Source organism: Trachypithecus francoisi, unplaced genomic scaffold, assembly GCF_009764315.1.
Source record: "Trachypithecus francoisi isolate TF-2019V2 unplaced genomic scaffold, Tfra_2.0 Lachesis_group5, whole genome shotgun sequence".
Lineage (NCBI taxonomy): Eukaryota > Metazoa > Chordata > Mammalia > Primates > Cercopithecidae > Trachypithecus > Trachypithecus francoisi.
In genome coordinates, this window is record NW_022681470.1 from 15,318,558 (window position 1) to 15,342,846 (window position 24,289).

The 24,289-nt window shown below is 41.0% G+C and overlaps 1 protein-coding gene across 2 annotated transcripts in view; it reads left to right on the plus strand.

Annotated features, from left to right (window-relative positions):
- Window positions 1–24,289, plus strand: part of PCNX2 (pecanex 2) — a 314,758-nt gene that overhangs the window by 77,334 nt on the left and 213,135 nt on the right. For both annotated transcript variants that reach the window (XM_033199654.1, XM_033199655.1), the window contains exons 11-15: window positions 2,156–2,309; window positions 2,409–2,441; window positions 11,778–11,949; window positions 21,234–21,344; window positions 22,481–22,572. In XM_033199654.1, the coding sequence (XP_033055545.1) occupies window positions 2,156–2,309; window positions 2,409–2,441; window positions 11,778–11,949; window positions 21,234–21,344; window positions 22,481–22,572 (562 nt within the window). The remainder of the gene's footprint in view (window positions 1–2,155; window positions 2,310–2,408; window positions 2,442–11,777; window positions 11,950–21,233; window positions 21,345–22,480; window positions 22,573–24,289) is intronic.

Below are 24,289 nucleotides of genomic sequence, written 5' to 3' on the forward strand. Positions count from 1 at the left end.
TTATAAAACTAAACATATTGTTACCACACGATCTAACAATCATGCTCCTTGGTGTTTACCCAAATAAGTTGAAAACTTACATCCATGCAAAACACTGCACATGAATGTTTATAACAATTTTATTTATAATTGCCAAAACTCAGAAGCAATCAAGATATCTGTCAAAAGGCAAATGGATAAACAAACTGTGTTATCTTCATAAAGTGAGATGCTATAAGAGATAAAAATAAGTGAGGCACCAAGCCATAGAGCCATGGAGGAACACTAAATGCGTAGTACTTAAAGAAAGGAGCCAATATGCAAAGGCTACATACCGTATGGTTCCAACTATATGGCCCTCTGGAAAAGGCAGAACTATGGAGACAATAAAAAGATCAATTGTTGCCAGGGCTTAGGGTGGGGGAGCGATGAATAGGTGGGGCACAGAAGATTTTTAGCAGTGGAGCTTTCACTAGAGTTCCCATTTGGTGGAGACATGTCATTATACATTTGCCAAAACCCAATGTACAACACCAAGAGTGAACTCAAATGTAAACTATGGACTTTGGGTGATACTGATGAGATAATGACGTGTTAGTGTTGGTTCATCAGTTGAGGCTGATGGTGGAGGAGGCTGTATGTATGTGTCTGTGGGGAGGGGCTATGTGGGAACTCCATACTTTCCCCTCAGTTGTGCTGTGAATCACAAATGTCTCTCAAAAATATAGCCTATTAATTTTTTTTAAATGTTCACAATTGCCTACCTGCTAGGCACAAAGTAGTCAATTATTCCTGTCTAAAAAAGATATCAGCTTAGTGGGGTAGAAAAACAGATATATGAGCAAAAACTGGAAAGGTGAGATGTATACTCAGAATCTTTGTGAATGACCGACCCAAACACCCAGGCCCCTTGTTCCCTGACCCTGTGGTCCATGCCATCCCCTGTGACTCCGTTTCTGCCACTCCCTTCCATGGCCTCACCCTGCATCTTATCCTCTCACAGAAGTCTTCCACCTCTGACATTATCATCCTGTCTCTGCTCATTCTTCGTATCTCTCTCTGACTTCCTCAAATGTTCCTCAGTCCTCTCCAGCAATTTGCCCCACGATATGTCTCTTACCTTGCAGCCCTCGCCATCTTCAGTTTTCTCCCTGTTCTACCTAGGCTACCTGATCCAGCCCTGTAGCCCTGAAACAGCCTTACGTTGTCCTTTGCATACCCACCTGATAACACTCCACCTCTGGATGACCCCACCTCTCGACGCTACACCTTGTATGGAGAGTCCATACAAGAGTCACCCAGCCAGACAGTGTGGACCCAACATACCCCAGGGCCAGCCTTCTGCACTGTCAGGAAGTTGCAGTTCACCCTTAACTCTCCTGCTGGAGCGCTCCTGGCTCCTGAAATTTGACAGTAAACTCAGACACTAAAAGTTTTATCTGGAAATGATTGTCTGCTTAGGCCAGGTGTGAATGCATCCCCCTTACACCCCCTTCCATTGAAAGGAACCAGTGAAGCTCTTTATCTGAAACACATTTCATGGTCATGGATGGACTCATTAACTACATTTTGCCAATAAACCCAGTTTAGTGGCCAAGGAGATCCAATGGGATGAGATTTTATTCGCTTCAACAGCAAAAATCTGGTGTTAAGTTGGATTTTGTTTATATAGCATGAGGCATAAGTAAAGAAAGAGACCTTAAAATCTCATAGGGGAATAAAGCCCTGCTTAAGGTAACTACTGTGTTGTCATGGTTCATTTTTTTGGAAACATGAAGGCATTCTGTTTAAAAATGGCAAAACTGGCCGGGCATGGTGGCTCACACCTGTAATCCCAGCACTTTGGGAGGCCAAGGCAGGCAGATCACGAGATCAGGAGATTGAGACCATCCTGGCTAACATGGTGAAACCCTGTCTCTACTAAAAAAAATACAAAAAAATTAGCCGGGTGTGTTGGTGTGTGCCTGTAGTCCCAGCTACTCCAGAGACTGAGGCAGGAGAATCGCTTGAACTTGGGAGGTGGAGCTTGCAGTGAGCCAAGATCATGGCACTACACTCCAGCCTGGTGGATAGAGTGAGATTCTGTCTCAAAAAATAATAAAATAACATTTTTTAAAAAGGCAAAACTTACTTTTTTTTTTTTTTTTTTTTGCTTTTATGTATATATTTTGCACAGAACTGAAGACATCAAGGAGAATGTACTGGCGATTTTACTCATTGTCCTGGTTTCCTTCCTTGGATTTCTGACCTTGAGCCGAGGCTTTTGCAAAGATATGTGGGTGCTCCTCTTCTGCCTCGTCATGGCCAGCTGCCAGTACTCCCTGCTAAAGGCAAGACCACATCTAATTCTTACCAGTAGCGTGTGCTGTCACTAATGTAGCCTTGAAATCATGAGATGATGACACAGACACTTCTGATTTGTGTTTTAGAGTGTTCAGCCTGACCCCGCCTCACCAATACACGTAAGTTTCCAAATACAGGCAAGTAGTTTTTCTTGTCTGTCTGTGTTGAAGACAAGGAAAAAGCCAAAATCTAGTCAAAGGGCCAAGTCTGTACCTAGCTCTCTATATTGAATATAAAATAGAAATATCAAATATATATATATAAGTGCATGGTGGCCAGCTTCCAGCTAGATCTGAGAGCATGGTGTGGGTGGTATGGGCGAAGGTGTGGGGCAGGGGTGGAGAGTGTGTGCAGTTTTTCCTATCCCACTGGATTCAAGTCAGCAAAGACTGAGCAGTCTGGGGGGAAGATCCCACAGACGTTGCCATCAGACTGCCTGTCTTTGTGTCCTGATTCCTCCACTTGAATGTTTGACATTGAACAACCTACTGGGCCGCATCATGCCTCAGTTTCCCTATGTGTAAATAAGTCTAATGGAAATGCCTACATGGATTAAGTAATCCATGTAATGTGCTATAACAGTGCCTGACACATAGAGGTTGCTCAATAAATGTTAGCTCTTTTTAGTGATATAATTATATGGGCATGAATCATTATTCTTATTTTTTAAATTTATTGTATATACTTATGGGGTACAGGGTGATGTTTTGGTATATGTATACATTGTAGAATTATTAAATCAAGCTGTTTGACATATCTATAACCACATATAGTTATTTTTTTCTGGTGAGAACGTTTAAAATCTACTCTCTTAGTGATTTTTGAGTATAACAGTGTGTTATTATTAACTATGATCACCATACTATACAGAAGATCTTCAAAACTCCTTCCTCCTGTCCAGCTGAAACTTTGTACCCTTTAGCCAATCTTTCCTCATTCCTCATCCCACTGCCTCCTGGTAATCACCATTCTATTCTCTTTTTCTTTGGGTTCAACTTTTTTAGATTCCATATGTAAGTGACATCCTGCAGTATATTCCTTTTTGTGCCTGACTTAATTCACTTAACCTAATAATGTATGTCCTCTAGATTCATCACTGTTGTTGCAAATGACAGGATGGTCTTGTTTTTTTTAGGCTGAATGATATTCCTATTATATATGTATACCACATCTTCTTTATCCATTCATCTGTTGATGGACATTTAGGGTTGATATCATGTCTTGGCTGTTGTGAAGAGTGTTGCAATGAACATGGTGATGCAGTTATCTCTTGGATATATTGATTTTATTTCCTTTGGATATATTTTCAGAAGTGGGGTTGCTGGATCATACTCAAAAATAGAATTTTTTGTCTGTCTGTGTTGAAGACAAGGAAAAAGCCAAAATCTAGTCAAAGGGCCAAGTCTGTACCTAGCTCTCTATATTGAATATAAAATAGAAATATCAAATATATATGTAAGTGCATGGTGGCCAGCTTCCAGCTAGATTTTCTCAAAAAAAAAAAATAGAATTTTTAAGAAATCATACTGTTTTCCATAATGGCTGTACCGATTTCCAAATCCACTAGCAGTATAGAAGGGTTTCCTTTTCTCCAAATCCTTGCCAACACTTGTTATCTTTTGTCTTTTTGATTAAAGCCATCATAATAGGCATGAGGTGATAGCTCGTTATGGTTTTAACTTGCATTTCCCTGAATCATTCATTCTTTTTACATGAAGCTAATCTCTTTATTCCACATTTTTACATATATTGTTAACTTTTCATCTCTGTAACTTTGAGCTGATTTGTAACAAAGACTCTGAGCTCACCTATGCTGATCTGTTGGTGCCCTGGCATTATTTTGTGAACTCTGAAACACACACATGTGCTTTCCTCTGAGCCTGCTGCCCCTTTGCTCATCCACGGTGGCCTACGGGGTGGGTGCTATGGGACAGGCAGTGCCCCTTGCAGGCGTCTGGGCCACGTGCCTCTGTACTGAGTTCACTGCCAGGTAGACTCCCCAGCTTGCTAAGCAACTGTCTTCTTTGTTGTGGCAATCTGCTGTGGCCCTGGAAAACCCTCCCAATGAAAGAAAGCTTGGTTTTCCCTCTGTTGTGCTTTAAAAAAAAATTATATCCAGGATTTAGGACCCATTTTTCAATCTGTGATAGCTCCTGTTTAGCTCACAGTAATTAAGAAAAGCTTATAATTGGACGATCACATGGCATGCATTGCTATCTTGTTAAATTCCTCTGTTCCCCATAATTGGTTTACATGTAATACATCTTCTTTTATCCTAGAGTCTGAATGTCAAGATAAGTAGAAGCAGCATAATTAAGGTATTGAGATGTATTGTTGTGATTATCATCAGAAATCTGGGTTAGGTGGTGTGAGAGAGATGTACAGCTTTGAAGCTTTTTTGTTCAAGCCCACCCTAGATGCCACATCACCATTCTCCTGCCTTAGTCAACTCTCCTCACTCCTAACTGCACTTCAGTGTCACTGTTTTTTCTGCATGACTCTGGGGAGGGGTGTTCTATGCTGTTAAACATTCCTTTCCTGCATGTCCTTTCAGAAATAATGCAGGACATGCCAGTAAAGGTGGATGGCAAGTACAGCTGCGTAATCCTTGTGGATTTGTAATGTCTGTTACTATGGCCCCTATGCCACTGCTCTAGGTTGGAGTTATATTATTTAGTTCCTAGAGGAATCAATCAAGCTGCTGTTCCTTTATCTGAGAAAGCATGTCACATAGTGAGACAGTAAGAAATCGCTTTTGTAAGACATAGTCAGACATTTAACTATGTTTATTGCAGTAATTAATTTGCTTACACAGATTTCTAAGTAGATTAGTCTCTGATTTGGGTTGGCATTTCTCCAGTACTTCTAATGAAGAAACAAAACATGGTCGCTATAAAATATTTCCTATTGCAATCTGACTGAACCATGTGAGTGTTTAGAAGACAGATTTATTATCTCCCATTTGTAGGTAGAAAGCTTTAGAAAGGAGATGGTCAGGAGCAGGAACCCAGGTTTGGAACACAGAGGCGGTTCTCAAGCTTGCTGCTAATTTTTATTCATAATGGGCTGTGAAAAGAACCAAACTGCTTTTCAGACTGCACTACTTTGCACATTTGTGGAGGGTAGCTATTAATAAATTCAGCCAATTTTTGCTCTTAGAGTGATTGACAGACTTTTCTTTTTTGCTTGCTTCTAAGAGCACAGGTGGCATATTTTGAGCAAGTTGTTAAAATCAGAAGATAGTGAAATGAAAATAAAATTTTTGCATAACACTGTGTATTTCAGTTTTAAATGCAGAATTAATAATTATGGCATGACAACAGGTATGATACAGTAGCCCCTAGGGTCAAAATAAATTAGTTTGATTCTAAAAGAAAATAGGTCTGGGAGAGCTTAGAAAGATTCGGAGTTGGATACTGTCTAACTGAAACTTTGCAATTTGAGGATCAGAGATGGCAATATATTAATGGGGAATGAAGATATTAATTTGTTTACACAGGTGTCCATATAGGACTGACAGTAACCACTAATAATAACCCAGAAAGCAAAGTTCAGTAGAATGTCCAAGAGGCAGTGAAAAACTAGAGCTGTGTGCCCGGGATCAACTGGGCAAGGCAGAGGCAGAGCTCCATTTACCGCCTCCCCTCTACTGGCTGGGACAGCACCCGGTAATCTGGATTTTTACACACTCCCAGGTCATTATGGTGGAGGCAAACACAGTTCACATGTTGAGAAATATTGGAGTAACCAAAAGCATACAGGGTTCATATTTGAATCCAGCCTTACCATGTGTAAGCTGTGAGAGCCTGGGAAACTTACTTCTCTCAATCATAGGTTTTTCATCTGCAAAAGAGGAATAAATAATAAAATAAGATTGCAAGAGAAGGAAACAATGTAGTGTTCCTGAGTGCTTAGCACAGTATCTGGCCCTGAAGCACTTAGCAATTGTTAGTAGTATTTTTATGTTTGTGCAAAATATGGATAATCAGAATAACATCAGTTGGATTTAATAAATAATGCACTGGGCGGCTGGGCACAGTGGCTCATGCCTGTAATCCCAGCACTTTGGGAGGCTGAGGCGGGTGGATCACAGGGTCAGGAGTTCAAGACCAGGCTTGCCAAGACGGTGAAACCCCGTCTCTACTGAAAATACAAAAATTAGCCGGGCACAGTGGCAGGTGCCTGTAATCCCAGCTACTAGGGAGGCTGAGGCAGAAGAATCGCTTGAACCCGGGTGGCAGAGGTTGCAATGAGCCGAGATCACGTCACTACACTCCAGCCTGGGTGACAGAGTGAGACTCTGTCTCAAAAAGAAAAAAAAAGGAAGAGCGCACCGGGCAATGTATGTAGTATGCCCAGTGCGGGCTTTAGCGTATCCTAGAGTATACTAAGTATACTAAGTCCTCTGTAAATGTTTCCTTCCTCTTTACATATGTGTCTTGATTCCTTACAGTACAAACTGCAAAGAGTGAGGGCTACAGCTTGTTATGCATTCTATTCAATTAACTGTTGCTACTATTCAGTGAAGACATTTGGTATCTACTTCAGGTTATATAGAAATTATTGGGGATTATTTTTTGTAAGTAAACCTTTCATTTTAGAATAGTTTTAAATCTACAGAAAAATTGGGAAAGTGGTACTGAGAATGTCTGTATACTCCATTCCCAGTTTCACTGTATTAACCTCGTGTATTAGTCACAATATTATACATTTGTTACAATTAATGGACCAATATTGGTACTAAAATCCACATTTTATTCAGATTTCCTTGGTTTTTACCTAATATCCTTTTTCTGCTTGAGGTTCCCATCCAGGGCACCAAATTACATTATAATAGCTACCGTGTCTCTGTAGGCTCCTTTTGGCTGTGATAATTTCTCAGATTTTCCTTAAGCCTGAAAAAAAATTAGTCTGATTCTAAAAGGAAACAGTTTCTGGGCAACTTAAATATATGTAGGGTGAGATGGATACTGGAAGAAATCCGAGGAACATAGACTGGCAATATACTAATAGCTTTTGATGACCTTGACAGTTTTGAGGACTCGTCAGGTAGTTTATACACGTTTCTCAGTTGGGATTTTTCTGATGTTTATCTCTTGATAAGATTGGGATTATGGATTTCAGGAGGAAAACCACAGAGGTAACATGTTATATGGATCACATCACATCAGCGGGACAAATTATCAATATGATTTGTCTCTGTTGATGTTGACCTTGATCACCTGGCCAGCATAGGGTTTATTAGAGGAATGATTTTGAATGACATGAAATAATTTCCCAATACTCAATCCTAAGAAATAAGAAGGTCAACTTAGTTTTAGTGGATCTTGATGAAAAGTTCTCAAATGATATTCAATTGTGTCTTTGCTCAAAACGGTACTATTTAAAACAGAAACCATTTCAAATGATACTTAATTTCTACCACTGATTAAAGTCAGAATGTAGATCACCACTCTTTCTGCTCTCTTTCACTGCCTTTGAGGGCAGTGCTGAGACAGGAGGAAAATACGTGAACTAGGAGGTAGTGGAAGGGAGTGCCCTGGTAGCACGTGATGAACACTTTGATGCCCATTTCACTGCCGTCTTGCCTGGACAACTGCATCTGTCATTTTGTCATGGTTCACAGATCTGAAAGTTACAAAGTTGGACCTAACATAAATTGTTCTGTAGAATTCAACGATAAACTAAGCTTAAACAATCGTATTTACCTATTTCTTTTCAATTTTTAAAGTAGCCTATCACATTTCTGCTATATTTAAATTGGCGTTGCATCTTAATATCTCAATAGTAACCGGTTGAGAATTATTTAACCCTTTGCCTGCTGCTTCTCTTCCATATGAAGAGAATTCTTTAAAATATTTCGAATTCTCTTGTATATACAAAGTGTGGATCATAAAATAGTTGCTGTTTAGGGTCGCAGTGGGGTGATGGGTGCCCACCCCCAGCTGTCCTTGTTTGCTCCACATACATCAGGAACCAAAGAGCATTACGAACATTTAGGATAGCTCTGAATGCACAAGTGAACTGCTAAAGCTAAAGTAAAAATGAAATCATCAACAACCACCAAAAAATAATGTTTAATTAAACTAACCTACACCGTTGTGAGAAACCATAAAACACGGCAAACGCTCGTTGCAGTGATGAGACTTCAACGTACGTGACCATAATGTCACAGGGCAACAGCAGAGAAATGGGCAGAGAATGTCTGGGTTTTCTACACCTTCTGCAGGTGAGGAGCCCTGTTCTCTGCCCAGAGTCCTTTGAAAAAACTGACACCCTAAGACTGTCACAGATGCTTTCCTCATTCTCAGAATTTGCTTCGCATGAGTAACATTCACATTCTGTGTTTAAAGAGTGATGATTATGAATAAAATTTTGTGATGTCAGGCTGAGTCCTTGGGTCTGGAGAATCCAGTGCCACGTGCATGCCTCCCCATGGTCAGTGGAGGAAGCCAGGCAAATGGGGCTCCAGTCCTTACTCTGCCATGCTGTTTTCTGTGGGTGAGGCCTGGGACAGCTTCTTCATCCTTATGTCTCAGTTTAGTCTTATCAAAAGGAGAATAGTATGTGCTTCTCAGGGTGTTCTGAGGGTTTGCTACATGAATACACTTGAAGTACGTAGGACACTCAGTGCCTGGGATGCAGGAAAGGCCAGACAACCATTAGCTGTTGTGGCTGCTGTTGTTTTACATCAGTTGTCAAAAAGGGTAGCTAGTCAGGAGAGGGAGGCAGCAATGAGCTATGATCATACCACTGCACTCCAGCCTAGGTGACAAAGCAAGATTTTTTCTTTTTTAAAATAAAAAAATGCTGAATGTGGGAGAGACAGGAACATCTGTCAACTCAGCAGGTGTCAGGGGCTGTCTACTGTTCCGGGGAATGAAGCCTGGAGCTGGCACATGCAGCAGAGCTGAGAGAGAGGATGGAGGCAGCCTGGCCAGGCTGTGCACAGACCTCAGGTGATTCCCCTTGAGGCTAAGCCGTGCACCTCTACAATTTTCCCAGATGCCCCAGCTCCCTTACAACAAAAACCTTTTCCCCCGCTTCACAACAACAGAACATTCGAAGCAGCTGACCATTCCACTGGCTCTAAGAGGATAATTAGGATGGCCTCATCACTTAGCCACACTCACCGCTGCTTGCCACAGGCAGGACTCCTGGAGTTTTTGTTTGAGTCTTGAACCTCGCTCCTTCTCTGCACTGAGACTAGCACTTGGGCCATGAGATGGCTTATGGAGGTAGGGCTGATGGAAAATGCAAATGTGCACAGAGATCTGCTTTTGTGCAATAGCCTTGCAAGATGCTCCACAGCTGAATTCCATTGGTGCTCCCCACAGTGTATTTTAAGGTTAAAAGCAGATGGGGACTGATGGTGTCAAGTGAGTTTTTAAGAGATTATGATCAGACTTTAGCTGGTGGAGCTACTGGAATTTTTCTATTGAAAAAATTAAAAAATCAGTCCTTAGGAGATTTGATGATTGATTCATATGTGGAAGTAGGAATTGAAGAGCAGGGACTTTTTATTAGCAGGTGTTCTCAGAAATTGAGGCAAACAGAAGTAGTGACCAGGCACAGTGGCTCAGGTCTGTTATCCCAGCACTTTGGGAGGCCGAGTCGAGCGGATCACCTTTAGGTCGGGAGTTTGATACCAGCCTGGCCAACATAGTGAGACCCCATCTGTACTAAAAATACAAAAAATTAGCCGGGCATGGTGGCGGGTGCCTGTAAAGTCCCAGCTACTCGGGAGGCTGAGGCAGGAGAAAGACCTGAACCAGGGAGATGGAGGTTGCAGTGAGCCAAGATCATAACACTGTACTCCAGCCTTGGGCGACAGAGTGAGACTGGGTCTCAAAAAAAAGTGGTTTATGTGCCTTGCATTAGCAAAATACTTAGTATGGTTTGGGGACCCAAAACCCCAATGGGAAAATGTGGTAAAGCAGGAACATGGTGTTGAGGGCAGGCTCTCTGTAACAGTGCTGTAAGTTTTGTTTCATAAATTACAAATACAAAGAAAACCTCCCCATGCCCAGTAAAGTTTGACTTGGAAGATTCAAAATAGTATCTCAGACTTGTTAAAGGCCAAAGACTTTTAATTTTTAGAATAATGTATTTTTAACCTTTTAATACAAGAAAAAACTCAGAGCAAGTGGAAAGTAGCTATTTAATTATATTTCCTAAACCATGCCAGTTTGAGGAAATGTCTCATTTGCATGTGTATTTGTATACTGCATCGTTATTTATACCAACAAAAATTTATTTTGCTATTCACTTGATGAGAAATGCATTTAGATTGAACGTGGGCTTTAGTTTCAGTTTTTAAAAATGCAACAAAAGTATTCCCATACCCATTAATCTATGACCTAGTTGGACTCAAAAGGAAATTTCATAAGAGTAGAAGTATTCTTAAGACTGAGCCTGGACTCTGGGCCAAACATAGCCAGCCTCCATGGACAGACTGTGTTTTCCTTCCTCTTAAAAGATGGTCTCAGAATAGGACGATTTCTATTATAGAAGCAGTGGCAATTTAAATTGCATTTCTAAATATAACATGTTCAAGGCAGTGACTTTAAAAATTCACATCTGAAACCATATCACTTTAATCCTTCCTTTTTACACTCGAGGCAGTTCATGAATTGCCAAAGACGTTTTTCCCAATTCATTTTCCTTGTGTTTTTCCCCCCTGAATCTTATAAATTGTGCATTGATTTAGGAGATGTAAATTTTTTGTTGGCTTTTGCCCTGGCAAGTTGGTGTTGTATCTTTTCCTTAATTTTTCTATCCATTCAAGAAGAATAAAAAAGAAATCTACTTTGCCTCATCACAATAGGTATAGAGATAAGATCAGGTCTGCTAAATATTTGGTACTCCTCACAGGGAAATGCTTTGTACATAGTATGAATAAGACATTTTTAAAGCTGAATGACTCCACTGTGCTACACTGAGACATTTTATGTAATCTCTGCGGGTATAACTTTGTACCCATATGGTCTTGCTTTCTAAGATACTAGGAAATTAAAGCCCACAAATTATAATTCTATTTCTTATTAATAGTGGCACCCAAGTGTACAGCAAACAGTGGTTTAAATTAGTTTTGCACTTGAAATGAACAAGATGAATGGAAGTTTCACTGTTGGGGAAAGCACTGAATTAGATCTAGATTTTCTCTCAGGATGGTAATTAAATTTTCAGGTAAATCTTGTTGAGATTGATAGGCATAACTTTTTTTTGATAGTCTTATTCTGGTTTGACAGAATAAGAATCAGACTTTTTTCTTTTCTTTTTTTCCTGTTTTTTTTTTTTTCCGTGTGTGTGTGTGTGTGTATGAATTGTGGTGGTTGGGGGAAAATCTGTTATATGGTATAAGTTATAAGATAGAGTGTAAATTACTAACTATGAGGCTTTTGTCATTTAATCAAAATTAAAGGTACCATTCAGAAATTGTGTTTGTTTTCTAGGGACACAACCAAATCATAACGTATAGCAGACCAATCTATTTTTGTGTGCTGTGTGGCCTTATTTTACTTCTTGATACAGGGGCCAAAGCCAGGCACCCTCCCAGTTACATTGTGTATGGCCTGAAGCTTTTCTCTCCAGTGTTTCTCCAATCAGCTAGGGACTACCTAATAGGTGAGTTAATTACGGGCTTGTGGGGAAGAATATGGTGGGTGGGGGTATGTCTCCCCCTTGTCTTCTGAAGTTCTAAGCTTCCTTACTTGATTATTGGGTGAAGAGATGTGTATTTTCTTCTTGGCTCACGTATCTATAGAAGACTGTCTGGGAGCCCAAGCCTCAAGGCATCCAACTGTGGAATTATTTTTAAAGGATTTTGATATTTATGACCAAGAAGTTGCAGCACTATCATGTCCATTATAATAATGCCCATTGTAATAATGCCCGTCTGGGCTGGGCACGGTGGCTCACGCCTATAATCCCAGCACTTTGGGAGGCTGAGGCAGGTGGATCACCTGAGGTCAGGATTTCAAGACCAGCCTGGCCAACATGGTGAAACCCCGTCTCTACTAAAAAGATACAAAAAAATTAGCAGGACATGGTGGCACATGCTGGTAATCACAGCTACTCAGGAGGCTGAGGCAGGAGAATCGCTTGAACCTGGGAGGCAGAGGTTGCAGTGAGCCGAGATCATGCCATTGCACTCCAGCCTGGGCAACGAGTGAAACTGTTTCTCGAAAATAAACAAACAAATAAAAAAAAAATGCCCATCTGCAGAATAGTTCTTATGGTGCCTGCTGGAGATGGTTTTGCCATCGGGGTAGCAGCATGAATGGGCATGGTTCTCTGTCCAGGCGGAGACCTGGATACTTAGATCACCCAGTCTTCCACCAGTCCCTTTGCTTGACTTAAGGTTTAGGCAATATTTGATATAAAATGCTCTGTTCAAACGAGTCACCTGCATACTATATGGTTTTGAGTCCTGACTCTGGAGCCAAACTGCTGACTGTTTGAATTCCAGCTTTGCCACTTTACTAGGTATATGACTTTGAGCAAAACTTAACTGTGATATAAAGGCAAAAATATTGGCCACCTCAGAAATTGCTGAAAGTTTTAAATGAGTTGGTATACTTTGACATAGAGAGCAGTGCTGGGCACCAAGCATCAGCTGTTGTTGTTCCTGTTATGCAAAGTGGTTGCTCTGGTATTGACCCAACTGCATATGCTCTGAGAATTCTTGCAGAGACATCCAGGGGTTTGCACACCTGCCAATTTGTTATTGTCTGTGATCACATTGACCAGCTGAGTTAGTAAAGGGTAGCTTCTACCAACATCACTAGCCGGATCTCTCGCTTGCCAGCTAGAAATCTTACTCAAGAGACTGTCAAAGCCTCTGGTCCCACATCATCCTTTCCCAACCTCCGTGACAGCCCTCCCGAATCTCTCTAGTGGAACTAGGGAGAGTGCCCAGGTATGGTGTAAGCTTTGTTTGTGCTCCTTGTAGGTGAAAACCCTGGTAGGCACTCCACCCTTTGGCTTCCTGTTCCTCTTCCTGCTGCATTGGTACTGAACTCTTCATTCTTTACTCCCCCCATGCCCAACCCACCACAAGCCCACCTTTCTATGCATCCTCAACACATCTTTTTCTATTACATCATGTGAGAAGCAGACTAGCTTCTTCTTTTTTTTTCTTTTTTTTTTTTTTGAGGCAGAGTCTCACTCTGTCTCCCAAGCTGGAGTACAGTGACACAGTCTTGGCTTACAGCAACCTCCACCTCCTGGATTCAAGCAATTCTCCAGCCTCAGCCTCCCAAGTAGTTGGAATTACAGGCATGTGCCACCACACCTGGCTAATTTTTGTATTTTTAGTAGAGATGGGGTTTCCCCATGTTGGCCAGGCTGGTCTTGAACTCCTAACCTCAAGTGATCTGCCCACCTCAGCCTCCCAAAGTGCTGGGATTACAGACGTGAGCCATCGTGCCCGGCCAGAGTAGCTTCTTAATGCCAAAGGGTTATGCACCGCGCTTCAGAGAACCTCTGAGTTCAATTAGGAAACAGAAACATGTTGGGAAAAAAATAACAGATCCATAATTTGATCTCCCGGTCAGTGCCCTCCTGCCCAAGAATATTTACTTCTATCCTTCCTGATTTTTTTACTTTACTTTTTTTTCAGTCCTATTGGTTGGAGCAAACACATACACAAGAAAGGCTTTCTGTCATTCTTATTATTTTATAACTTAGCGCGCCCATATTCCTCACTAAGTCGGCTGCAATGAAGAAATCACAGTTTGAGTAGACAGAGATGCTCACTCATGATCGCACACTTTGCAGGGCCATCCTTTCCTGCCATCTTCTTTTTGCAAACAGCAGTGTTGGAGTCCACAGCTCAAGGGCATACGAGGACCCGGAGATTAGAGAAGGAGAAAGCATAAAATAATTTTGGAAGATGTCCAGGAAACAGTTGTCTATGTCAAAATGCTGCCTTTTCTCTTTCTGCACTCCACACTCCATCTTGGGCACCCCCAGCCATCTTTTCCTGGGATCTTGAATGTGGATTAGTGTTGATAGAGTGCCACCTCTTACAGGTCACAGGAATCTGTGGTTTGAGCTGGAGACGTAACTACTGTGACCCCTTCTCACCGCCTTATCACACATTGTGTGGTCCCTTCTCATCTCCGTCTCACACATTGTGTTCCTTCCACTCAGAAGCTGTTTTGCAGCCTTCCCCGCCCTTCATTATGCTGGCTTATAACACCTTATTTCTGTAAGTTTGACCCCATTGTCTGTCCTCTCACTACCCACACTTTCATAGTCCTTAGTCCATTTTCTAGCAATCTACTCGCATTGTTAATACTGAAATAATGCCTGTCTCTCTCACTAGCTTATTTGCTCAGAAAAGGCAAGGCAGAGACCCTGCCTACTTTCTTACCACTGAATCCTTAGCAGTGTCTGGCATTTAGAGGCACTAAATAAACATCTGTTGAAAGGATGAACTAATGAATATAAAAGTCTGTGTTTTTGTTTTGTTTTGTTTCTGATTTTTTGAGACGGGGTCTATCTCTATTGCCCAGTAGAGTTCAGTGGCCCGATCTAGGCTCACTGCAACCTCTGCCTCCTGGGTTCAAGCGATTCTCCTGCCTCAGCCTCCCAAGTAGCTGGGATTACAGGCGCGTACCATCATACCTAGCTAATTTTTGTATTTTTAGTAGAGATGGGGTTTTGCCATGTTGGCCAGGCTAGTTTCAAACTCCTGACCCCAGGTGATCCACCCGCCTCGGCCTCTCAAAGTGCTGGGATTACAGGCGTGAGCCACCATGCCTGGCCGAAAGTCTGCTTTATGTACTAAGGAGATTAATGTATAGTAACTTTCGGAATACTTCCCATTCATAAGTCAGAGAAGGCTACAGTCCATTTGGACCGTTTAACTCAGCACTTAGAATAAGTAGGGACTTAATAAGTGCCTTTGCCAATAATCTGTAGAAAGAAGTTTGGGGGCATGAAGAGCATGATGTGTCTTCCATTTACAAATTGCTTTTATGTACATTGGCCTCTCCCTCATTCCTGGTTTTTAAAATTTTTATTTACTACTGTAAAAAAGTCAACTTTGGAATAAGTGTAGTTGTCTTGGTGTGGTAAACTTACAATGGCATTGGAATGTGAGATGTTATTAAAGCTCAAAAAGTAAGACCTTAACGTCTTAAATAATTGGTAAAAGTCTAAGATTTTACTTTTAGCAGTAACCCTTGTTCTAGAATATCCTACTAGGTATGCGTATTCTTATTTTATTTTAGTTTTTAAATCAATTTCATTAGGGATTGGAGAGGGAACATTCTTATCTTTTTCACTGGAATTCCCTTTCCCTCGTTAAAGCTTCTCCCTAATACATATTTTTGTTTGCTTGTCAACAGTGACAAGTAAAAACGGCGATAAAAAATCCAGCAAGCTGATTAAATAACTTCCGGGGTAAAGATAAATAGAAAAATAGAACAATAGCAATCCCTATGGAATGAACGTGTTAAACATACAAATTTGCACTAAGCAGGAAAAGGTTGCAAAACAAATTTAGAACAAATGGGAGAGAAAGGGAAGAGATAGAGGCTTACACTATTTTTCTGACTTTATGAGGGAACACAAGGGCAACTTAAAGTCATTTCTTTGTGGAACTTATTCTCTCTACTCCCTCCACTAGCAAGGGATGTAAGCAGTCTAAAGCTGCTGCCACTGCTATGTGGAGGAACTAGCAAGGAGAGAAGAAAAACATTAGGAGAAAACAAAAGGTTATTAGGAGGAAAAAGAAGTGTACAGATCTAGAAGTGTAATGCTTCCTAGAGCCGCTGTAACAAAGTACTCCCCACTGGGTGGCTTAGAACAACAGAAGTTAATTGTCTGGCAGTTCTGGAAGCCAGAAGTCCAAACTCAAGGTGTTGTCCAGGCCATGCTCCCTCTGAAAGCGCTAAAGAAGGACCTGTTCCGGGCCTCTCTCCTTGGCTTGTAGATGGCATTCTTCTCCTGTGTGTTCACATGGTCTCCCCTGTATGCGTGTGTGCCTCTATGTCCAAATTTTTCCTTTTCATAAGGACACCAGTCATATTGAATTAGGGCCCAGGTGGACCATAAGGGCCTCAGCGTAACTCAATAATCTGCAAAGACCCTATTTCCAAACAAGGTCACATTTAGAGTTACTGGGAGTTAGAACTTCCACACCTTTTATGGGAACATAATTCAGCCCATAACAAGGAGCATTTAAGAAAAAGGACAAGTCAGAAGGAAGAATTAAGTCCATGTGACATCGTTTCCCATGGATTTATTGTGCTTCTCGTGCTGTGTTGGGTGCAAGTGGTCCTCCTCTGGCAGGTGCTAGGGAGCTTGGAGTATTTCCTAGAGCAGTCTCTTATTGGTGATGTTTCGGTTACCCACTGCCACCCCTGGTTTCTGCAATTAAACCATCACCCTGTCAGAGCGGGAGGAGGTGGCAGAGGAAAGGGACAGACAAGGAGCAAGACCAGTCCAGTATCAGCAGCTCCTTCTGCCTCCTTGTGCAGAAGAGATCAAATGCCTGAGCCAGTGGTATGAGAGAAGTCAGGTGGACATGGGGCAGGTGGGAAGGATGGAGAAACTCCTTGTCATGTATAATTCAAGGAGAGAAGCATCTCAAAAGAAGAAGGAAACATCAGATGATTGAAGGAGGAGAAATTCAGGTGAATTAAGGAGGTAGAAGCACAGAATAATATTCCTACGTGATTTCTTTTTCTTTTATGATCCCTCATATATGTTCAGAACATTACTCTGTGCACTTTTCCTTTCATTATAAGAAAAAATGTTCTTTATTTTTATTCCCAGGAATAAGGTGAAAGTTATTCGTCCGCAGTCATTTCCTGTGCTCAGTCAGAGACTGGTGACCTCTGGCTGGAATTTATATTACTTTCCATTTGGGAAACTTCAGCAAAAGCCTCTGTGTGAGACTGGCTTTGAAATTATCCTATGGGTGAGAAAGCCAAAAGGTCTCTGATTCTTAGTACCATATTTCAAAAGGAGCAGTAACGAAACTAGAGTGTGCCTGGAGCAGTGTGTAGCCACATGGCCTATATGGGGTCTGGAAACTGGGTAATGGAACTGGGAATGTCCAACCCAGGGAAGAAACACTTGAGTGCTAGAGGTACACACAATAGCTTCAGATCCTTAAAATGCTGCCAGGTTGAAGGGGAGGGATTTGATTCTCTTTTGTAGCCGTAACGACTAGTTCCGGCAGATAGAAGGTGGATTACAGGTCGGTACAAAGAAGCCAGTAAAACGGTTTGGGTTAGAGCTGCCCCACAGCAGAGTTAAGTGTTTCTTAGTGAAATGAGTTCTCTGGCTTGGAAAAACTTCAGGCAAGATGGAATGTCCATCAGTTGTAGCCCGGGTCCAAGCATTGGATGGGTTCTTTATCAAATGGCCACTGCTCTGTGTTTTTTATTTTTGTTTTTCTCAGACCTGAGAGTTTTATGTTGTATTTTTGGTCCTTTGGTTTATAAATCCCTGACAACAATAATGCATCTTCAATAATGGAGATTGTAATTTTGGAGATAAGTGGAGGTTTTAGAACCAATTACTGGATTGTACTCACCTTTCCCTAAACACCCAGACGTCCCATTTCTATGTCTTGTTTAAAGGCTCATTTCTTGGCCTCAGTCCGTATGAGGTCAATTCGTTAATACACAGATAGAGCATATTGAAGACACACAATATATACATTCACATTGACTTCAGAGGCTTTAGTTTTATCTCTGTGCCATTTTAATTCTGCCTACTTGCCCCTCAAACCTGCAAATACGGTAATTTATATCACTCACATTTGATAAAAGAAATAAGCTTAAGCTACTGTATTTTTATTTATGAATTTTGCTTAAAAAGAAATGGAACTGTGCCAGAAGTTTCTGCCTTGACTATAATTATTAAGGAAAATAAAAAGTTAGAAAGAAGTGAGAGAAAATTATAGACCCACTCAGTAGTGTGCTAACAGAAAATGTTTGTTCACAGGGAAAATTATGAACAGCCACAAAGACTTTAATGTTTCACTTCTGGGAAAAAAAAAAAGAACAAAATAATTTCAGCAATTTCAAGTGTCATTTTCCTAAAGTCCTGGTAACATAACAAGCATTTGGCTGCTTTTTCCTTCACGTTCAGTGCAACCTGACAGATGAGACACATGGACTCCCTCTTCCTCCCATTCCACCTCCACGACATTTATTTTAAAGACTAGAGCTTTCCTCCTCCAGTATGTTTTGGAGAGGATCTAGTGCATGGGCCTCTCTGTTGACTGCTGTTCTTCCTGTATTGTTTCATTAAGTTCCAATTCTATACCCACAGCCAGAGCATCTCCAGGGATGACTTTCTGGTATTTCTTACCATTTTATCTTCCTCATGCCATTTTTCACTGTCTTCTAATTCTTCTCACTTCTTTGGGTTTTGTTGCATTGGCTAATGTATTTCTTATAGAGAATGCCTCTTTATCCTTGATTTACCAAATAGCTCCCAATATTTGGCTTTGTCTTTCATGTGATTCCATACCTAGACTTTTCCCTGTAGTTCTTCATTCTCAGAGTAGTTTTGGTCACACAGGCATACAGCATTTTGAAAGGTAAATAATAAATCTCATTGGACCTTCCCTCTGCCCCGATCTGGAATTGGCAGATATAGCATAGCACAAAATTGTCATTGCTGGGTTTTGACCCCAAAGTAAAGAGAAGCTCTTCTCAGTTCGTTTGAAATTTTATGGAATTTTGTGGATTAAAATTTCTGTGTTCATGACTATATGTTCTGTAATTAAATTTCTATTTATTTCTTGTATCTATAGAAACTGAAAAAGAAATTATGTCTTATATAGTTATGTCTAGCATATCAGTATTTGTGCCTTTTTGTCTGTGTTGATTGAGAAATAAACTGCTTTCAGGTGCTCTACTTTTTTACAATATAGTTGAAATCTTGCCACAAAAAATATCACAACAAAATCACCACCTGTATCAAAACATGGCTCCAACACCAACCACAGCCCCTATTATCATAGATAGTCATGTTCATGACATAAAATTTTTCTTTCACAGAGTTGGAACAGTTCCTCAGTACTTTGTTCTATAGTGAATTTTAACCAACTTTTGTGTGTGTGTGTGTGTGTATGTGTGTGTGTGTGTGTGTGTATATATATATTCTTTAAGTTCTGGAATACATGTGCAGAACATGCAGATTCATTACATAGGTATACCAATTTTTAAAAAGAGACCTTCAACATCTTTTGTGGGAACAGAATTCAACCCAAAACAAGGATTATTTCAGAAAAAGGACAAGAGAGAAGCAAAAACTAAGTCCATGCAATATTATTTACCATCTTATGGCCAAAGGTGCTATTATGCCCATTTTAAATAACACAATAATATTAACCCACTATTTTAATCAAATATTCAGAGAATGGGTTGTGCAAATACTCTCATCCTTACAACACCGCTATGGGAAGTTAACATTTCCCATTTTTCAGAAATAGCTGAAACAGCCTCATTTGCCATCCTCCTCCCATTGTTCACTGTGGTTTGTACATATTTTAGGGCATAGTTCCAATGTCTAGACATATTGGATTTCAAATCAAATTTCCTTAGTTTTATTAAGGTTTACCAGTACCTAATTTCATTGACATACAACCCAATAATCAGGGACAGAAAGGAAGACAGATGTCTTATGGCACTGCTAATGGGAGTTTCTGTGTTTCTCTGAAACCCAGCTTCAGTAGAATTAAGCAAGAGGCAACGGTAGGAAAGTTGCTGTAAAATGCAACTCCGCTATAGTTTTCCTCCTCTGACAAAATAGTTCTCTGAAACATTGAATTATAACCTACACATGTTTTCTCCAATTCTGCAATTGCATCATTCTGATGGGAGGTAGCATAAGCTCCCTCTCCTCAGCCAAGAGCACCTTCGTCTACCACGTGATCCATCTACCCTAGAATCTGTGTCACATTATTACCCAGTGCTGAGTCAGGTAGTTCCCATTTGACAACCTTGAGCTCTGACTTAACTCTGAGTTTCCAATTGGTATTTAGGATGTAACAGACTCCGAGTTACTCAAGTGCTTGAGGGTACAGAAGCGTAAAGTAAGGACACTCCTTGGCCCCAATTTTTGCTCCCCTCTCGCATGCAGGAAGAGATTTCCATAATTACTGTCCTGTGATTTTTTTTGTCTGTGAGACAGAGTCTTGCTCTGTCGCCCAGGCTGGAGGACAGTGGCGTGATCTCGGCTCACTGCAACCTCAGCCTCCTGGGTTCAAGTGATTCTCCTGTCTCAGTCTCCCAAGTAGCTGGGATTACAGGCATGTGCCACCACGCCTGGCTAATTTTTGTATTTTTTGTTTCAGTAGAGATGGGGTTTTGCCATGTTGGCCAGGCTGGTATCAAACTCCTGACCTCAGGTGATCCTCCCATCTTGGCCTCCCAAAGTGCTGGGATTACTGATGTGAGCCACCACGCCTGGCCTGTCCTGTGTTTTTTTATGTTCCTGTAGTTTTCCCAGTTTCCTTTCTCTTACCCTCATCTCCCCCATGTCCAAGTCTACTCTTTCAAACTGAAGATGATTGTACTTTCATTCACCACCCCTGAAGTCTTTGCTCAGTCCTGGGCTGTGTGCGTTCTTTTCATCAGTACCTCTTTCTCAGGATCAGCTCCTTGTTGCATCCACAGGCACATTTCCGTCTCAGTCTCCAGTTTCCTCCGGGTGAGAGGAGTCTCAGATTGCCTCTGTTGAGGTTGCAGTGAGCCAAGATCGTGCCGCTGCACTCCGGCTTGGGTGACAGAGGGCGACTCCATTTCAAAAAAAAAGATTGCCTCCAGTATTCCTGGGTGGGATGGTTTGGAAGGGGAGAGAGACAGCACTGCAGCAGGAGCTTTGGCAACACAGTTCCCACATGCTTATCGTCAATTTTGTTTGTTCATTTTCAGTATTTTTATATTGCTTCCCTGCTATTTCCCTCCTTGGACTCTTCCCGCAAATCAACACTTTCTGCATTTATCTTTTGGAGCAAATTGACATGCTGTTTTTTGGTGGTTCTGGTAAGTCGTTTACATTCTATTCTTCCTGTAAAGGAATCTAGAGTTCAGATAAGGACTAAATAGCCTTAGGCAGGAGACGAGAGGCTAGTTAGGTTTTCTTTGTCCGGCGCATTTAAATGACTTCAGTTTGGATCGGTCTGGGTGATGATAGGTCTGTCCAGATTTCCTGTAGCCAAATTGGAAGAGGTCCACTTAGCTTATTTGAGCATAAGCACAGAGACAAGGAAGGGTAGAATTCTCTATGATTTGGAATAGGTTTGAGGCCCTTCAAACTATTCCCTAAAAAAACACTCCGTGTGTGAATGTGTGTGAGCATGTGTGAGTGGATATAAAAGTGTATGTGTGTGTGTATGTGTGTATTTGAGCACATACATGCTCAAGTCTGGGAGTGCATCAGTGTGAGCCTGTGGGTTGACATTGTGCTGTATATAGTGTGTGTACTTACAGAGACAGGTGACCTGTGTCCCTAAACCATCACTGTGACCTTTTAAATGTCATACTTTAGATTCAGGCCAAGGTGGGTATACTCTCACGACATGACATAAATTGCTTAACTTTTCAGCCTACTCATCTATTCTCTAAATGGAAATAAACATGATGACCTCATAGGGTTGCTATAAAGAGTAAATGAAATCATGTGCATAATGCAATCACTGTTACCACCCCCATAACACATACACGTACACACACACACACACACACACACACACACACGCACTACGTGGGGACACTTGCTTGTTCCCTTTCCCGTCTCCTCTCTCCTGCCTTCTCCCTCCCTACTTCTTCTACCCATGTATTCAATTGAAATTGCTATCCAGGACCTTTTCCTTGAGAAGCAGCTTTCAACTGTAAGCCATGAGGTCTCCCTACCTTCATTCTGACACATTCACGTAGTCTTTTAAGAACATTATAAAGCATTCTTTCTGAATACTTTCCTCTTGAATTTTTAGTTAAATGGTAGTCTCTTTCTTGCACCTATGAGTCACCCAGTGCCTTTTGATGGATCCCATAGATGTATTCTTTACCCCTTCAGCAGCATCTTATATGTGAATGTGCAACCATCTCTTCGCTGTTTTACGTTTGTTGATTTTAAGAATGGCCAGTCTAGAAAAGAACTGTTGATGTTTGTGTTCCAGCTGTGTCTGGGATAACTTCGGCTGTTTACAGCGTGGCCCGGAGCATCTTGGCTGCCGCCCTGCTCCACGCGGTCTGCTTCAGTGCAGTGAAGGTAGGTGTGAGGACCATGGGCCCTCATCCTTCTCCTCGATTGATTGAATTAACTTATTTTTTTAAACAAATAAATGTTTTCTCCAATATTACAAGAGAAATAGGATCTGTGCAAATCAGGGAGTGACTGTGTGGCTGAGCGAGGCCTCGGTAGTGTTAGAAGACAGGTCAGGATGCCTGCTCAGTAGTGTTAGAAGACAGGTCAGGATGCCTAGTTTGCCCTAATATGAAAGGCCCCCCACCTCCTGGCCTAGCCTCCCCTCTGCAGAAGTCTCTCTGCCAAGATCGGTTAGTGGCATTGGGAGGGGCTGCTGCTAAACATGGTGGTGGATGGAACCCATGTGTCTGCCTTCACTTCCTGAAATACTGCTCAAAAGACAATAAAGGGATACAACTGCTTAAAGCTATATGGACAAGAGGACAGAAGAGGATATGACAGCCACAAAATGTTAGAGTCTAGAAAACAGGCAGACTATAGACTTACCCAGAAGGGGAAAATGCAAACCTAGCCTGGCTGCAAGGGAAGCCTAAGATGATGAGAAAACAAGATAAACACTAACTTCAGGAAGACACAAAGTTGTGTCAGGCAAGAAACGTATCTATTTGTAGGTACCTGGCTCAGCTGTGAACCATATTTATATAGTAATCTGAGTAATCATCATGTTATATCACTAATGGGGGAGGTGAAGTGTGATGGAGGAGCTCCAAATCCTGTCTTCCATATTAGAGAGTCAGCAAATAACATCTAAATTGAAAAAAACAAATCAAGAAATAGAACAACAAGTATTTTATTTGAAAATATGGAGGTAAATATGGAGAAGAAACAGCAGAACCATTGCCTTCAGGAAGCAGGAATTAGGGCAGGGGTTTGTGTAGGCAGGGACCACTACTGTTTGTTTTTAATGTTGTAGAGTTGTGGAGTGGCTATTAAGTCTAAAACTAATAGCATACATAATGTCCTCAGGGGCATCTTCAATCAGTAACAAATAAATTAATATTATACATATTTCTGGGCTTATGGTTTAATAGTTTAAACCACAGGTACTCCTTATAAAACAAAAATTAAATGTAAAGGAGTAAATAAAAATAATAGATGTTCCAAAGTGTTTTTAATCTAAATCACATGACATTTCTTAACTCACTTTTTTAAAAGATTAACTTAAAACTTACTAAACTGATCAGTGTCAGTGGCAGAAAGATAATTGTTTATTTCCCTTTGTGAAAGAACGAATTCAACATTTTTCTCTTTCAACATTGCACAGTAATCAATGGAGTAATTCTTTATCTTGCTCCTTCTATTCCTTCCATATAGATATTTTCTTTCAGAAAAAAGGGGAAGGGCCTGGGAGGAAGGTTTCTCTATCTAATATACAAAGGTAATTTATGTGCTTGTAGTGGCCCTGTTTGTTACCACATTTATCCTATCATGTAGACCAACAATGATCTAATCAGTGTTTCTGGTGTTCTTTCTTTTGACTTATATTCCTTTATTCAATCATAGGATCCCAGGTATACTTCATTTAGGAAAAGTACTTGGATGGGTATTTTCTGAGTCCTTGTGCTTCTGAGAACATCTTTCCACTGTCTTTTGGTGAAATGGCTGCCTATACAACTCTGGGGTCACAAGCGTTTTTCTGCAGGCACCTTAGTATATTGCTCTGTTGTCTTCTAGAATTATTTGTTTGCTTGTTCATTAATTTTTAAAAGTCAGGTTTAAA